The 18,311-nt window shown below is 37.2% G+C and overlaps 1 protein-coding gene across 12 annotated transcripts in view; it reads right to left on the reverse strand.

Moving 5' to 3' along the window:
• Window positions 1-787: 787 nt before the first annotated feature.
• Window positions 788-18,311, reverse strand: part of ANKRD44 (ankyrin repeat domain 44) — a 330,752-nt gene continuing 313,228 nt past the window's right edge. For 5 of the 12 annotated variants that reach the window (XM_040475746.1, XM_040475744.1, XM_040475749.1 and 2 more), the window contains exons 23-29: window positions 12,889-12,972; window positions 11,253-11,398; window positions 10,717-10,799; window positions 8,509-8,591; window positions 7,423-7,514; window positions 6,601-6,636; window positions 788-5,110 (exon numbers count right to left, since the gene is read on the reverse strand). In XM_040475746.1, the coding sequence (XP_040331680.1) occupies window positions 4,863-5,110; window positions 6,601-6,636; window positions 7,423-7,514; window positions 8,509-8,591; window positions 10,717-10,799; window positions 11,253-11,398; window positions 12,889-12,972 (772 nt within the window). In that variant the 3' untranslated portion in view covers window positions 788-4,862. The remainder of the gene's footprint in view (window positions 5,111-6,600; window positions 6,637-7,422; window positions 7,515-8,508; window positions 8,592-10,716; window positions 10,800-11,252; window positions 11,399-12,888; window positions 12,973-18,311) is intronic. The other 7 variants (XM_040475747.1, XM_040475748.1, XM_040475751.1 and 4 more) reach the window with 3 other exon arrangements.

Below are 18,311 nucleotides of genomic sequence, written 5' to 3' on the forward strand. Positions count from 1 at the left end.
TCTGGAATTCAGTTTCTTCATGACGGGATTGGGCTAGACCGTAAGAACTGCTAGCACTCCAGAACACTGTGCTTTGAGGAACTCCAGAGGGCCCCACCCCAGAGTCTCTTTCTCTTCAGCTGGAAACGGCATCCCTGGGAATTTGTTCCTTAATGCTTCTAAGGACTGTCCCTGAAATTATTACTTAATGGGAGGAATTCTGAATGTGAGAAAGAGAGAAAATTCTATTGACACCTCTGAGATAGTGCAGCGAGGTGGGGCCTTGTATTGCAATGAAGCAGTTGAAGGGTAATGGTGGCAGCCACAAAGATAAGTGTGGTTGATTTCACAATTTTGAGGACCTAGTAGACTTCCCCTTTCTGAGATATGTGATTTACACAGTCACATTGCCCCTCTCACCGTGAGTGCCTTAGGAATCTAGAGCGAGCTCCCATTCAGTCAGAGCCACTGTATTAAATCTTATGGTTCCCATATTTGTGCTCTTTTTCTGTCCTAATTTTTCTACTTCCAGTTTATCACGTGTCCTTTGTTGCAGGCCAGCTCAGATCCTTTGCCAAAAAAATTGGAAGCACAAATAAATATAATAAACACGATTATACATATTTAATTTTTCCCCCTCTAACTGAGTTGGTATAAACAGACATAGCAAATCTGGAAATACACTTCTATCTTGATTGTTAATTTTCAAAATTTAAGGACAATTTGGCTTCGGTGGCGACCAAGATTTAAGTTAGCGGAATAATTGGTAAAATGACCATAAACTGGAAAAATTAAAGACAAAAACAAATTGTAACAATATTTGTACCGTTTTTATTTGTAAAAATAACCATCTGAATGCATTTCCATAGTATATTACAGTTAAGTACTTCATTACATTATTAGCATTCAGTAGTTGAAAAAGTATTAAACTGTGCTTGAAAAGATTCAGATTGGTTCAAAGTCATTCACTGAACTAAAAGTCATTGTCTTCATTTTTACAGTCATGACATTTACCAGAGTCATTCAACTCCAATTTACATAAGAAACATTACAGACAAAATCCCACTGAAATCATCAAACAGTATTTTATGCGATTACAAATATGTTATGCAAAATATAACACTGGCACCAGATTTGTATCATCGTGCTTTGCAAAGTTTTATTGCACATGCTAAAGCATAAAATATGTAGACGAAACTACCAAACAAAAGATATTTGCATTGAATTTTTAGATCACTGCATAAGAAACGCATAAAATTACATTTTTACACACACTCAGATTGTCACTATCTTAAAATGCTTTTCCCCTAGAACATTGACCTATGGTTTACAGTTTTGTAAGAAGAAAGCATTTTAGCACTGCAAAATTCAACATAATTCCCATAGAAAACTTCGGCATTTTCATTTCAAAGCAGGTAAAGGGGAAATAGGAAAAAAAGACACTTTATACATTCAAAGAAAGGCTGAAATGAAAACTCACTGGTATTATATTGCTCCGATAACACTCAAACGAAAAAAATACAAAACATTTCACAGAACATTTTCAGAATATACAAATATAAAAAGGCACTCTAACTTCATATTACAAGACAAAAAAGGGGGTGAGTTCTTCAACCAATGCAACAGATAAGCAAACCAAGTTGCTCAACAGTACAAAGAATAACGAGTGCAGCAAATCCATTTGATGTTCTTATTCTAATCTTATAATAAAATAAAAAATCAAGCAGCTGTTTACTGCCTAAAGTACCAAAACATACTATGGTGCCCTTTTAGTAGTGATAAATAGAAATCCCCTGAGCTTTTTACTGTAGAATCATAGCAGATTTTAGGCAATTTGGAGATAGTAATGTATTTACCAAGGATAGGCAGACACGGCGAATAGGTTAAGTGCAATGAAACATGATCCCTGTGGTTGTGGTTAAAATACAGTCCAAAAACAACACATTTAGGTAAAAGCGCTAAACAGCTAAGACTCAGTTAAAAGCATAATTTTTTTTTCTTAGAAAGCTATGCTGCAAATCTAGTTTTATTTCTACGAGATGTACTTGAAACACACAGAACTCAGAGTTTTAAAAGTCATTTCCTAAAGAAAAAAATTTGGTCTTGGGGAATGGAGAAACTGAGAGTGTGGGAGAGAGATCTGATTCAATGAACAATTCAGAGTGAGCATGATTTCATTTTGTTCCTTTGTCCTCCCTCTATCAGTGAGAGAGGGGAGAAGTCAAAATGCAGCTACATGGAGAGAAATGTCCATGGCCGCCACCGCTTTGCTGCAACCTTCCTTGTATCTCTAGGCTACTCTGCAGGAAAAATGTGAACGCTGCTTCACCCACTAAAAGCAGGCATTTCCTTTCCTGCTTTAAATGTCAATGGAGCAAGATTTCCATTCACTTCTAGAAAAGACACCACAGTATATCGTGCTTTTTTTTTTTTAGCATTGGATCTCCCTTAGTTTCAGTGTTTTGGTAAAGACAAGGTCATTATTGCTTATTAGCAATTTATCTACTTTTTAAAAATTCATCTTCCCTAAACAAACAAAAAGGACAGAGGAAGGAGGGGAGCACAACACCAAGAATTTAAAAAACAATGTTGGTGGTGTCAAAAATCGTCAGTGGAATTAATATCAATTCTAGAAGTCCTTTGAACAAGTTCTCATCTGTGAAGAACCCAACGTGAGTTTTTAATTAAATCCAGAATATTAAAAGAGTAAGAGTAAAGTCTTTTACAGTTAGATGAAAAATATAATACGGTATGTGTATTTGATCCAGATATGATAGAACACTGTTTTAAAAATATCTCACACACACTATAAAAGAGAAATTTCCAGGGTGAAAATGGAACTGATTATAAAACGTCAGAGTCCCGCCCGAATGCAACACGTTTCTCTCCGGTTTCTTCCTCAAGCGGAAAATAGCACTTGAGCTGGTGATTTGTATTTCTTCTCTTGGTACATGGACTCACACACTGATATCATTTCACATTCCGTTTGGGGGACCACGTGAGATTTTCAGCGTGTTCAGAATAGTTCCTGCATCTTTCTTTGGGCCACCTTTGTGCATATGATCCACCACCCACCTGAGTTTTCATCTCGCAGAAGAACTTTAAGGACGGCAGTGTCTCCTAGGCTCTCAACGCTGGCTACAGACTGGGGCTGAGCCCTGGATGTCGCACCCCTCTCCAACCGACGCAGAAGAACCTGAGGGTCGGCTGGCAACCTTAGCAAGGGAAATGCTGGGCTTGGCCCAGGACTGCTGGCTAGCCCAGAGAGGGTTCGGAGGGTTTTTCTGCTTTTTGTTACTCCAAGTCACGCACACAGCAATTAACACAGAGAACAAACAACGGATGTTCCTCGACATTTGTTTCATTTCAAATAAATACAAACACATTTACATCAAAAGTATATGAACATTTTCTCTAGTTTGGTAAAAAAAAAAAAAAAAAAAAAAAAGCCTTGGTCAACACATCCTCAGTTACAAATGTTAAGCCATCAACTAGAAATCTGTGTCATAAGAAATATAAAATACAACAAAGACTGTTACACAAAAAGATTACAGTTGAACTCCATAGAAAAGCTACTTCAGTTCTCATTTCCATTTTGAAGGAAAACAATTAAATTCTTCCATTTTAGACTGAAGCATTTTGGTCCTCACGTATAGCTGGTTGATGAACTACAGACATATATATATATACACACACACATATACATCTATGTGTGCGTGTGTAGGTGCATAATGTTTAAAGAGTTTCATTCTTCTTTTTGTACAGCTATTCCAGGTGCAGAACGGGGTCCATTTGACCTAGAAGCTTTGGCAGAGGGAGCAGACGCAGTATTCACTATGTTGATTTGATCATCAAGTAACTATCAGTTGGCTTTAATTTCCACATCACCCATTTCTACTTTCTGCTTTCACCTCCTTTGCTTCCTTCTGTAGTCACACTTCCACTCACTTGGCATGACCTTGACTGAGAAGCTCATTTAACGTTTTACTACTGATAAACAAGGTCGATGGTTCTGATGTTTTTTAAAAAGTTAGCATTCTGATTTAAGGATGAATTAACAAATAAGTAAAGGGTAGTTTCATATTAAATTTGCATATGTCTCAAAGTTTTGGTGCAATACAACTTTTCACCTGAACTTTTATTACATAGATTTGGATTCAATCAGTCGGGTGAAAACTACTCACAGACTTGTTACAGGGAGTATTCGGTGCCATATTTGTGTTAAATGAAAAAAGCAACTTCAATTTTCAGTGAATTTTTCCATTCATCTGGCAACTTTGACAAAATCCTTGGAAAGAAGTTCTGGATATTTAAGTGCGCATTATAGAGAAGATATGTGAATAATTGGACTCCCTCAAAAAGATTATTACAGGCATCATTTCTGAAGATGAACACCTTTACCTTTGGCTTCTAGTAAGGAAGTAAACATCAAAGTGAGAAGAGATTTGAGGCAATTCCTATCCATACCTTCCATCCCCTCCCAGGGGACATGAATGTCATACTGATATGCTTCTTAGAACTCACAACTGGGTGAGTATATGAAAAAAAATTCTTTATAGAGAACCGCTCCCTCTCATTGCATTATGCCAAAAGAAAAAGAATTAAATGCATTTTTTATTTCTTACTTAAAATGAGAGGTAGACTTTCACAGAAGTATCTTAGATCTAAGGAAAACATAAAGACAAATAAAAATTGGCGCCCATCTGTGTGAGTGCTTTGTCCTACAGCCTAGCTGCCCTCTCTGGGTTTGATTAATTCCTTCTCTACAGGCTTCTGGAAGCCCAGGCCCATGATAACACTTGAACACAACATAAACCTGGAAGTCAAATTTCTTTCCCTTCTTCCATTATGGGTGATGAGGGAAAAGCTTCTACAGTCCAAAGTCAAAACGTTTCTGAATCAGAATCATTTTCATTGTACCCGTCCTCTGAGCCTACGTTGTTACTGCACAGGCTAACCATACTACCCAGATTGGAGAGGGTCGTCCTGCTCAAATTGTCTTTTTTAAAACAAACGAAGTTGACAGCCGTCATTGTACTGGGAGGAGAAAAAGGCATCATGGTAGCCAAAATGAGGGCCAGGCAGTCAGCCACGTCTTTGTTAGGAGCGCAAGCCAGGGCCGGGGTATGACCTGGGCGTAAATGCAGACAAGGCAGTGGTTAGTCCAGGAAATCCAAAGGCGCCGTGAGCATTCCACAGTACATCTCAAACGACCTCACACGTGGAGATGTATGTTGAGTTAGAAATCATGCCAGGCAAAAAGAGGAGTTACTTCCCATGAGTCATGCTAGGGGTGAGGCTAGAGGGAACTGGGAGGGGGAGACACTTCATGAAGGGTTTTGGGGTTTGTTTTTGTTTTTTCAGTTTACATGACAACAAGCACTATGTTATCCGAAGTTAGGCAGAATTCTAGTCTTCATCTAGTGAACAGAAACACAAGGGGGCAGGGATGGGACACAATTCCACACAAAAAAAACAGCAACAGGACAACCACAAAGGTGTTTCCACTTGAGAGCACACGCACACCATGCGCCTCAGGCCTGGGCCAGAGCACTCTCATTCTGAGAACAATGACTTTCCATCGTAGGTAATCGTGTGTCAGGTTAGGAGAGATACTGAAAATCAGATGTCCGTAAAAGTGACTAATGCAGATTTGTTGCTCTGTATATATTTATATAAAGTCTATACCAATTAACTAGTTCTAGGAAAATGGAATCATTTGAGCAGATCAGACACAGGAAAGCACTGGTTGTTTGTGATTTGAAATTTACTATCAATTAGCAGAAATTTAATAGAATTAAAAAAAATACCAGTACCACCAATCAAAGTCCCAAATCCCAACTGTGGAAAAATGACTGTCGAGTCATGTCATTCTCTACCATTTAGACTTGATGTGTCCTATCCAGAAGAGAAAACTATCTCAATACGTGCAACAGGTGCACGGGGAGGTAGATCAATTCTTTGATTTAATTACTATCCCTACCCAGCCTTTATTCTACTGACCTGAAAGGGTTAGCCTATCTTCTCTGTTGGCAAAGTTCCTACCACCTCTCCCTCATTCATTCAGAGGAACTGGCTTAATAAAACCCAACCTTTTGTTGTTTTATCAACGTTTGACCTAATTTCTGCTCCTGCCCTCCTTCCCCCAACAGATTATTCCTCTCTCTAGTACGAAAACCAATAAAAATAGACAGGTATGATTTATGATTGTGCTGCTGTACAAAACTGCCCCAAATTGTTCCCAGGCCTTTGGGATACAGCTAAGCTCTAAGAAAGGCCTCAGTTCCACTAACCCAGGCCTCCCATTCCCGAGGTTACTATTGGCAGGACAAGCCTCAAATGCAGCAGGCTCACCCTGGAGAAAGACAAAACTAATTTACTTTGATCTCTTTTGGTCACTTTGGAGAAAAACTGCATGCCAACCCTAAGATACATAATAGGGATAAGAAGGTGAGGGGGAAGGGGGGGGTGGGACAACCAAGGAGATGGAGAAATAGAGAACTTTCTGTGCCTCCTAGATGAGTCAGGTTGGGGAAAGAGCAGGGGGTACATGCTAGGATAAATGGGGCTGCAAAACAAAAACTAATAGGAATTAGCTAATGTCATATGGCTAATGCTTACTTCTGAGAAATAGGCATGGGCTGCTAGTTCCAATACCTGTAATAAGCAGTTAATTGAGTTATATTAATTATAATACTTTATAAATAATAATGCCACAATTAATGCCACATTAAAAATTACATCGTTCATAAATATCCAGAAGTTCGTCTTTTGTTCCCCGCGGTTTATAGGCCTTGTGCTTAAAATGGTAGTTTAACACAATTCTGGTATTCATTAGCTTTCCAAATTTCTTAGGAAGCAGAGTAGAAAGCTTCTGCTAAGAGTTAAGAGTTAGTTCATTTAGAAAAGGAATGTTACATAGATCAGGAGAAGCTTTCAAGCCTAGAAATTAATTAAACAATATACTCATGTTCCCCAAATATCCATACTGAGAATATGAGTTTTGATCTGTTCTTTAAAAAAAAAAAAAAAGTTTGATCTCAGAATGAACTGAAATACAAAGACCTGGGTTTTTCTTTGAGCCCCTGAGCATGCACTAATGACATGGATAGTCTCTAACTCTTCTGCGTATGCAGTTAGAAGTTTGAATGCCTATTTGAAAGCTTTTCAGTGTGTCTAAAACAGTTTAACCACCACGCTGAGGAGTCAGAGACCAGCTGCTGGCATTACATGCAAAATGGAAGGCTGGTGGGCTACAGGTAGACTACGTATTTTACAAAGACAGACAGGACAAATTATCCTTGTTTGATTTCTCACACACAGAAACTTCCAAGGGTAGAGAATTCTCACTGCCTTTTTAATGAGCTTCTCTCTTTCTCATCTTCCTCTAGCTTCACAGCATAGGTAAGGTACCTGTGGTGATTGCTTACTTTTTCCACTTACCATTTTCATCTATAGCGAGTACACAGGCCCCTTTGGCCAACAACTCCTCAACTACCACCTTCAAGCCATTTCGTGCAGCCACGTGGAGGGGTCTGAAACAAGACAACACCTAAAGTCACCTGTGATGAATATTTGTATGAGAATGTGTCGTTTTGGGTAGCTGAATTGCTAAAAGGAAAAAAAAAATACTTAAGAATCTATAAATAGTACACGAATATTTTTATTTTTTAAAATAAAAATATTTGCCAACTAAATCTTTTCCAGGTGCTAATGATCCAACTGTTCTTCCATGTTGGTCCAGATTTCTCTGCAGATACTACAAATACTCTGCATCTTAAACAACCCTAACAACAGTATATAGGGAGTGAGAAAAAGAACGCAAGCTCTGGCATGTTTTCTAGAAGGTTCTTTACCCCTTGCTTTCTACTCTAGCATTTGAATGACTGTTTCACACTGTCCATCAACATGATTGGTATTAATATCACTCATATATATTTATCTCAAACCTCCTTATTATTACTAGATGCACTAAACAATATTTTGTTGAATTTCGAATACCTTAAAGAATAATGTCAAACCCAGTAAACTCATCTCTGCTATATACTTCTTAAGAAACTTAATGGAAAAAAAAATCCTAATACTCCTTTGCCCTAAAATGCATAAGGAATTTCCTAAAATGGAAAACAAATCAGCCTTTCGGTCTTCCATGCTGAGGAGTACACTGAATTGTATTAAAATGCATTTAAGCCAAATTGCTTAGAAACCCTTCAAATGTATTCGAGGAACCTGATTTATAAAACTGTCACTTTCCAGTAAGAATACATAATGGTAGTGTATTATATTATATAATTCTCTGAAGGCATATCAAAATAAAGATTCTAACTAAAAATGTCTAGCTTGGTCAGCATTTGTCAGTATGTGACTGTCAACTTCCTGAAGGAGAAGCCAGGACTATGTCTTTCACCACTGTGTTCCTCAGTGCTAGACTGGCACACAGCACACTCTTAATATATGTTGAATAAACGACTATGAAATGAGTATGAATAAACAGCTATGTCCAAATCCAACTGTAGTAGTCACACTTACGTCTGCAGTGCGTTATTTCTTGCATTAATAAGGCTCTCGTCCTGTATCTTGTCAAGTATTAACAAGGCACATTTTTCATGACCCTAATCAAGAAAAAAAAAAAAAAAATAAGAAACACAAGACAGAGACACAGAAAAGTTCCTGCAAAATTAGTTGATTTTGCTTTAAATTTAAAATGAACATTCTTTGCTTAAAAACATTTTATTAAGGCTATTTTCTGAGTAATTCCTTTTTTTTCTAAAAAGCAAATGGTTAAAGGATGCTAGATTCTCAAAGATTCTGGATAAGGTCTACTAGGACTTGATTAATGGAACTCTAATCTAAAATATTAATATATCTAAGGTAACAGCAGAATTAATGTTCAGAGAACTGAAGGAGATGCTAGTTTAGCAAGGTCAGCTGGTAAACATATAAGTCCGTCAACGTTACTTTTGAAACATATGTCAAGTCCCATCTCCTTCCTCAAGCCCTCAATGACACTCAGTGACCCATCTACTCCTGAAATTTCCATCACATCTATTATCAGTATCACTTATCATTATGTTGCCAAGGAACTCTTTCAGGAAAGTTCATTCTTTTCTTCCTCAACCAGGGGAAGATATCTTTATATCTTATACGAGATGGTTGATAATTTTAAAAAAATTAATTGATAAGTCAGAGACACTTTCATGACTTCAGGCCTATGCCCTGTTAAGGGGTCATAGTTTCTTAAACGCTTGCTATTCAAAGTGCGTCCCACAGACAAGCAACATCAGCTTAACTTGGGAGTTAGAAATGTTGAATCTCAGGCCTCACTTCAGACCTGCATTGTTTTAAACACTTATTTATTTATTTTTTGGGGGGCGGGGAGGGAGAGAGAATGAGCTGGGGAGGGGTAGAGAGAGAGAGGGAGCCCAATGCAGGGCTTGATCTCATGAACTGTGACCTGCATTTTAACAAGATCCTCTAGTGATTCATTTGCACAATAAAGGTTGAAGATCATTGTACTTCTATTGATGAAAACATTACACTTTGAAACAAACTTTATGAAACTGAGTTTTTTTGTGGTTTCCATGGGCTTCCCAGAGCATGAAGTGAGAAAATGCAACCACTGAAATGAAAAGCCAAGACTTCTGGTACCAATGGGTATAAACAACACCTTTAACCGTCACTATATTCAAATCAACCACCATCACCAGTGTCCATTGGCATCACATTATAATGCCTTATAAGGGAGCCCCTGAAATGTAATTTCAGAAGTTTCCCTGGAGTTTTCATTCTAATGCACTCTGATAGAGTGTAAATAGTTGTGATCTTCTTAGAGGCCCATCTGGGCTTAAAAATATTCATAGCCGTAGGCTTAGTAAGTTCACATTTAGAATTTATCTTAAAGGAATGAGTAAGAATTCTCTAAAAAAATATTTCTCTACAATGACAACATCTATAGTAGCACATATTTTAAAACACGCAAACGTCTAACAGCTGGGGACGGGTTGAATAAAGGATGGCACATTTCTAAGGTAGAATACCATGCATCTTCTAAAACACTATAAAAATTTGATATCTAAAAGAAAGATATTCATAAGAGATGATTCAGTAACAAAAGCAGGGTTTAAAATAGTATGATCTCCCTTTTGTAAAATTATATATATATTTATATATCATTTATCTTTTACAGAAGCAGGAATCTTGGGCTACATGCGAACATCATACTATTAAAAAAAAAAACAAAACTCAAACACATTCCTTGTGGTGAACTACGTATGCATCAGAAAAAAGGACAAAAGGTAGAAATGCACATGAATGCACTAATTTGCCTCCTAGGAGAGTAATTTTTGGCTGTGTTATTACAATGTTTTCAAATGGAACAAAATGAAAACAAGTGGACCTTTTTATACTTTAGAAGCCATGTAACTACAGCCCCAGCCTGTGTTTCAAACCAAAATGATATAGTAATGCAACCATGGAGACAGACACAGTGGCAGCATGAAGATAGACCACACAAGAATGCAAGTGTCACATGCCATGAAAGTCATGTCCTCATCAACCCCTGCGTGGGTCTGCCTTTTGCCTCTTCCCCTTCCATTATGCTTAGAGTTGACAACACCTTGGGGAAATGTACATCTTAATTAAGAGACATGATACACACTTCTGAGATAGCATTCAAGTGGTATTATTATTCCTATTATTACAGCACTAAGTAACACTGTTTCAAATTCATTTACATACTTTGCTACTAGCCAAATGTAAGGATGTGTTCAAGTCTTTATCCTTTACAGTCAGATCAGCCTGGGCACTGTTCACCAAGATATCTATAGAAAAAGCCAAGAGAGAATTACTCAGACTACATGCCAATTATAATCACACATTCAAATCAGTATGGTCACGTAATCATATTTAATCCTTTTAAAGAAAAAAAAGAGGAAAACTTTATTGCCACATTTGTTCCATCCAAATCCAAGGTCTACAGGCATCAAGTTTAATTCTCTGGACACAGTTCTGTTATTTCCAGGTCAAATAAATCTGTTGCTATATTTGGTCTCTAAATGTTGAGATGTTTCACGGCAGAGATGAGTTCACTTTGAAAAGGTCCACCAATAATCAAATAACAGGGGACTGAGGATGATTAGCAAGTAGAGTCAAGTGGCTTAAATAAAATGCTGGCCTTTTTTACATGCATATACCAAGAGAATAACTGATTCTCGGTTTTATGCTACTCTGGTTTTGGTTGGGCGTGGATGTGAAGCCCACCAGTCAGCACATACCCACAGCGCCTGCCTGCCCATTCTCAGCAGCCATCATCAGTGCTGTTTTCCCTGAATTGTCTGCTGCGTTCACTTCGGCACTGTGTCTCAGAAGAAGCTGCAAGCACTCCACGTGATCAGCAAATGCTGCCGCATGAAGCGGTGTCCTAATGATTTAAAACAAAGAGGATGTTAGTTTCCTTTATTTATTTTTGACTTTTATTCACTTTTGAGAGAAAGAGAGAGAAAGAAAGAGAACGGGCAGGGGAGGGGAGAGAGAGAGGTAGACACAGAATCCGAAGCAGACTCCAGGCTCCAAGCTGTCAGCACAGAGCCCGATGCGGGGCTCGAACCCACGAACCACGAGATCATGACCTGAGCCAAATTTGGATGCTCAACCGACTGAGCCACCCAGGTGCCCCAATTTTAGTTTCCTTTAAACTCAACACACTCTTTCTGTATATGCCTGAGAAACATGTGCACAGTGTCATCTTAGGGATTTAAACCTTCTCAGTTTACAGAGATGACAATCAGGCCCTCTCCAAGGTCCATTCAGTCACCTATGTGAATGGCACCCCCTAGATTTGGCGGGTGTAAGTGGTGGCCTTGATAATAAAATGAGCATTTTCACTGACCCTTTGATGTTGAGTTCCAGTGACTTCTTTCTTATCTTTGATAAAGATACTTTCAAAATTAGGCCTTAATTTTATAGATAATTGGCTATTTAAATAATAAAAAAGCCCACATTATCTACTGTGGACAGTTGATTTCTCTAGGAGTACAATTTGGTATTATTTACCAAAAATAAAAACCACTGACCTTCTAACCAAGTAAATCCATGTTTAAAACTTTATTTCCTAGATGTACTTGGTCATGTGAACACACACATATACTAGACTGCTCACTACACCACTCTGCGAAACAGCAAAATACTGGAAACAACTTAAATGTTCTTCACTAGAAGGCAGGCTGATTAAATGAGTATAGCGATTCAGTGAAGTAATATGCAGATTCAAAAATAATCTGGTAAATCTACATGTTCTGGTATGAAAAGATTTCCAAGATACCCTAAAAGCAGAGCATTGCAACAGAATTCTCCCATTTGCATAAGAGCATAAGTATGTATTTTTTTTTTTTACATATGTTTGTGGTTATTGTGTAGAAATTACTTGGTAGAATATAAAAATGTGAAAAGATCAATTTAAGGTGATGGAAGAGGCTGGGGCTTCTGGGATAAGAGAGTAATTTCTCCTAATTACATATTCATTATATTTAATTTTTAAAAGCCATGCTTTTATATTAGTTTTTGTGACTTTTATTGTTTGTTCTTTTTTTTTTTTTTTTTTTGAGAGAGAGAGAGAGAAAGAGTATGAGTGGGGAAGAGGGGTAGAGGAAGAGAGAAAGAGAGACAGAGAGAGAGAATCCCAAGCAGGTTCCACACTCAGCACAGAGTCTGATGTGGGGCTCAATCCCAAGACCCTGGGATCATGACCTAAGCCAAAATCGAGAATCATATGCTCAACTGACTGAGCCACCAAGGTGCCCCTATATTACTTTTTAAACTAAACAAAAAAATAAATGTTTGGCTACTTTACAACCACAAAGCAGAGACTAAGATTGATCAAGACAAGAGGCATGCCATCTCAGTATCACTTACCTGCCTTTGTCATCTCTGCAATTGACAATGCTGGAATCTATGGCCCCAAGTAGCAATGATGCACAATTCTCATGATCGTTTATTCTAAAATGAAAATAAGTTTTACATTTTAAGGTATCACTCTTTAAAAAATTACATGTTTCCTCCTACTCCATCTTCCTATGCACTATATACTTTAACAATCTGACACATTAAAAAGAATCTGATTCAAATATCTGTGGTTTATGATCTGTTCACATGATTGCAGAAGACAATTTAGATCACATGAACAAACTTCATTTAATGCTTCATGAAGCAGGCAGTCTCCATTCTCAAGAGTTTGGAGAACTGCTTGCTTCAGGAAGTGTTAAATAAGATGTATATCACCTAAATTGTCTTCTTTAATCAGTTTAACAGGTGACGAGGGTGGGATTCTAAGCTGACTACTAACAGCCTGCAAGAGGAAAAGACAAGCAAGGCACCTGCCTAACCCTGAGTTCACTGTCCTCTGGTTACCAAGGGCCGGGGGTGAGTCACTCTTGGATTTGAGGTCTGCTCCCTTGTCTGAAATGGTCCAGGCCAAACACACTTTATGCAAAACTTTTTAAGGGAAAAGTGCTCATTAAAGTTCCCAGAGAGGTTCTATGATTCAGAAAAGGCTCAGGGACAGTTAGGTGACAGCAGTTGTGGGACTAACAGGGACCATGAAGTAAGTCTACAGCATAAACCACTGGGAGACTTGGGGAAATAAATTAAAAGTCTGCAAAAATGCAGACTGTTTTGACCAACGACACATCAAAATCTAAGTAGGCACAAGTTGGACTATTAGAAGCCCTTAGGGCATCCACCATTATAAAGAATGCTTGTGACGAGTAATAGATCTTTTGTTAATGAGAATCTCAGAAATCAAAGCCACAAAATTGATGGGCATAGGTTGGGCACTTTAAAGCTGTTACAGTGCTCACCACATACTTCTGTGATAAGTTGGTCATGGAACAGATTAGATTCATACTAGGTCACCCAACAACTTCAAGAAAATTTCATGCAACAAGGTACACTGTAAAATACCACACAAATCCCAAACTCAATGGTACATCTCTCTCAGGTATTAATTTGGTTCCAAGAGACTCTAGGCTTAGCTAAAGAAATGAGATCCTCAAGTTTCAAAGAATTGAGCACTCTGCCTTCCAGCACAGTTGCTTATTTTATGTCTAAGAACTGTGATCCCAGATGCAACGGATACCTACAAAAATGGCAAACTCCTACTAAAACAACCTAGAATTACAATGGCCATCATGGGGAATGTTCCAATTAGGTAAGATTGTTCCTTTGAGAAGAAGAGTTGAAAGCAAGGGTTCCCAAATCAACAAAGAGAATGGTATGCCTATTTTTATTGGTCTGCAGAAGCTTCCAAAAGGTTTCAAGATTCCAAGGTAGCTTCATTGAAAGATTCATTGCAAAAGGTTAATGAAAAATTAAAGACACAAGAGGTACCTAAAATAAAGACTGTAAGACTGATATGACTCCTACTACTGCCCTCTATCCTCCCTTACCTGAGTACTTACAGTCTACTAATTCACTTCTGAATTGCCTTTCCACTGTTAAGAGGCTACAAGAGCGTAAACAAGTCTTTTCAGAGTTACTGGCCCTATAGCTACAACTGCTCCAAGACCAGAAACTTAAAACAACACCTCAGTGCACCATCATCAAAACACTGGCTCAGAAAATGGTGTCTCATTTGCAATCCACCAGGACACTGGAGAAAAGATTGTCCTAGAAGGTTTTGTGCAAATCCTATGATACCAACTCAAATGTCCCCATATATACCCTCAAAGGAGGGCCCCTATTATATGGGCCCCCTCCAGTGTTGATAAGATGCCAAGGAATCTTCCGGTAAACTGCTATAAGTTATTCCTTTTAACAGCCAAGTCGAAATAAAATTAAAATTAATGGAAAAATCTTGCCAAATTCCGGTAGACACATACCAGAGCAATATTCTCTACTTTAAACTCCACTCACTCTGGAGCCTGCAGATGGGATCCTGGGAAAACTGGCAAGAGCGGGCAAAGAGTGAGAATTCTTACCAGATTCAGCTTTTCTGGTCTCTGTGGTGCCTGGTCAAGAGGGGAAGGTATAATTTTGTGTTTTCCTTTCCTTTCCAAATTCACTCTTATGAATTTGGTGTATTGATCTTTTTCTCTTCCAGGGACTGCTATTGCCTTCTTGCTTGTCCTAAATCCTTCTTTCTTTTGGCAATCTTTAGGAGGTAGCTGTGGATCTTGGGAGAGTAGTATCTTTTGCACCATCTTTGGGGGCACCTCTTGCATTCCATGGGTTGTTCAGTATTGCCAGGGATATTTACTGTTTGCCCAGGCTGAAACTTGACAAGATATTGGAAATGCCTTTTTCTTTCTTCCTTTCTTTCTTTCTTTCTTTCTTTCTTTCTTTCTTTCTTTCTTTCTTTCTTTCTTTTTCTTTTCTTTCCTTCCTTCCTTCCTTCCTTCCTTCCTTCCTTCCTTCCTTCCTTCTTTTTTTTAAAGTTGCTTCATGGTCAGAAGTTGGCCAAATAGGAAGTTAGTATTCAGAGCCTGATAGTAACTTTTTTTTAGGCCTTCCCACTAAGTTAAATGAAACTATGTACCTGCTGTTGGGAGTGGGGACCAGGGGCATTCCAAAGACAAACAGCTCTAAATCTAGAACAAAGGAAGCCTTTGATTTATATCTTAGTTGAAGGAAGATTTTCTCCTTGATATAAAAAAGCAAATTAAAGATAATGTAGTTGGATGAGTGGGTCAGCCCCCTTTTTGAGGGGAATTAAAACCAACCTTCCTTGCCTTACAAATTCGGTTTTTAAAGAACAGAAAAAGCTCACCTATCCTTTTTATCAATCCCCAAATATCCTCTATTCATCTCAAAAGGCTTGTAGGTATTGTAAAATCCTAGATTTAGGAAACAGAAGTCCTTCTTGGAAGAAAGAATTACTGCATTCTTTCCCTGTGCCTTTGAGATGTAAATGTTATAAAGGTCTTCTCTACGAACTTGTTTGTAAGCCATCTGAAATGCACATTTCAGGGAAATAATTCTTGTCAGAAAAAAGAAGAAAAAAAGAAAGGCTATTTGGAAACCAGGAAATAAAAAATCCTAAGTGTTGATGAGCACTGGGTGATGTACGGAATCTCTAAATCTCTATATTGTACACCTGAAACTAATATAACACTGTATATTAACTATACTGGAATTAAAAAAAATGTTTAGGGGTGCCTAGGTGGCTGAGTCAGTTAAGTCTCAGACTCTTGATTTCAGCTCAGTTCATGATCTCATGGTTGGTGAGTTTGAGCCCTACATTGGGCTCTGCACTGACAGCACAGAGCCTACTTGGGATTCTCTCTTCCTCTCTCTCTGCTCCTACCCCATTTGTGCTCTTTCTCTCTCAAGATAAATAAATAACTTAAAAATTTTTTTTAAATCTTAAGTTTTCTCCTCAAATATTAGTAAAGAGGTTTAAGCCATCTGAGCAGATAACCTTAACTAATTCCATTTGTCAAAAACAAAATTTAGACCTATGTTTTGTTAAAAAATTTTTTTCAAATGTTTATTTATTTTTGAGAGAGAGAGAGAGTGTGTGAGTGGAAGAGTAAGTATGAAGTTTCATCTCCAATTTTTGAAGAGTTTTGTTACTTTTGTAAATTGATTTCCTTGTTGTTTCAATTTTTTTAAAAATTTTTTTGTGTTTATTAATTTTGAGAGACAGAGACAGAGAGCACGAGTGAGGGAGGGGCAGAGAGAGAGGGAGACACAGAATGTGAAGCAGGCTCCAGGCTCTGAGGTGTTGGCACAGAACCCCATGTGGGGCTCTACCTCAAAAACTGTGAGATCATGACCTGAGCCAGACGCTTAACCAGTTGAACCACCCACACACTCTGTTTTTTTTTTTTTTTAATAAACTAGTGAGCTTTGCATTATCATACCTGTTTAAAGGCTAAAATTTAAAAACAAAAGCTGTGTAAGATTTCTGTTTGTATCCATCTATATGTGTATGTATGTCTATGTATGTATGTTATGTTTTTTTCTACTTCCTGATAGTATTACCAAAATTAATTTGTAAAGAGCTCTATTTAATTGGCTTAAAGAATATTAATCATGTACAGAAGTCAAGTATATTCTCTGAAATATGGAAACTAACCTAAATGTTTTTCAGGTTCACATGATCTAGGTTATCTTTGGTAAACAAAGAATAATTTTAGGATGGTTGGTTTAATTAAAGCAGGCATGTCTTCAGAATTATCAGCATGTATAATGTAGACATAAAACTTTCATTCTACTTATGTGTACTAAAAATCAAATAAGCTCATGTCATCACTGTTACAGAATTTGTCAGCAAGAAAGGTAATTTAAGATGATTGTTAGCTGTTTATTATCTCATGAAATTTTCATGAGTGATGTAAACAATTGTTAAGCACAAGTAAATTAAATAGATGTAAGAAAAAATATAGATGTAAGTAAGATAAAAGTTTGCAAATAAACTTTTCAACAATAATTATACTTTATGGTGTGTATACTTAAGAAAAGTTTCCAAAATGTTTTTGGTAACCTGAAGCTTTAAAGTTATACAAGATAAATTAAATGATGGATATTTATTGACTATATAGATCATTTCCAATTAACATAAAATTCTGTAACATTAATTACTGACCATAGATTTATCTACTTTTGGCTTCCTTTGACCAAGGTGCTAGAGACGTTTGGCTCTGTTTGTAAACATGTTTTGTACCACATTGAAAAATGTACTATGTGGGAGAAATATACTTCTCAAAATTATGAAATTTATTTATAAATTTGCCAATGCACTGAATGCTAATGTAATAGACAATCCACTATTGCTTACTTCTTAGTTTTCACTAGGAGTTAGGGCTCTAGAGGTTAAGAAGTTTAATCAATTAAAATTATTGAGACATAATAAGGGTGAAAGAAAACAACTGTGTAAGAAAGGTAGGTAATAAAAGTAGAATGTATTTTTTTGGATAAGGAAAGGTATGAAAGATATGGGTTTTTTTTGTTGTTTATTCGATTTTTTTGATAAGAAAAAAGAGAAAGTAATTTTTTACTAAAGTAAAATGACTTTTTTTCTGGAACAAAAAAGAGAGAGGAAAATTAGTATAAAATCTGAATGGATATAAAAGTTGTAAAAGACCTGCAGAAAAGGAATCTTGGAAAAGGAATTCTATGTGTGGTCAAGCTGGCTAAGATTGGAATGGATGTATTTAAGTTTAAAAAAAATGAGTTTTAGCATCAAAGGTACACTAGTGCAAAATTAGAATTTGGTTTTCTCTCTGTTAAATAAAAGAACAACGGGTTTTTTTTGTTTTTTTTTTTTTGTTAAGATTATTGGTCTGCACTCAATAAGAAATTATAAGCAAAGGTGTTTTTTTTTTTAACCTTTTAAG

Source organism: Herpailurus yagouaroundi, unplaced genomic scaffold, assembly GCF_014898765.1.
Source record: "Herpailurus yagouaroundi ecotype Mexico unplaced genomic scaffold, PumYag 140, whole genome shotgun sequence".
In the NCBI taxonomy this organism is placed as follows: domain Eukaryota; kingdom Metazoa; phylum Chordata; class Mammalia; order Carnivora; family Felidae; genus Herpailurus; species Herpailurus yagouaroundi.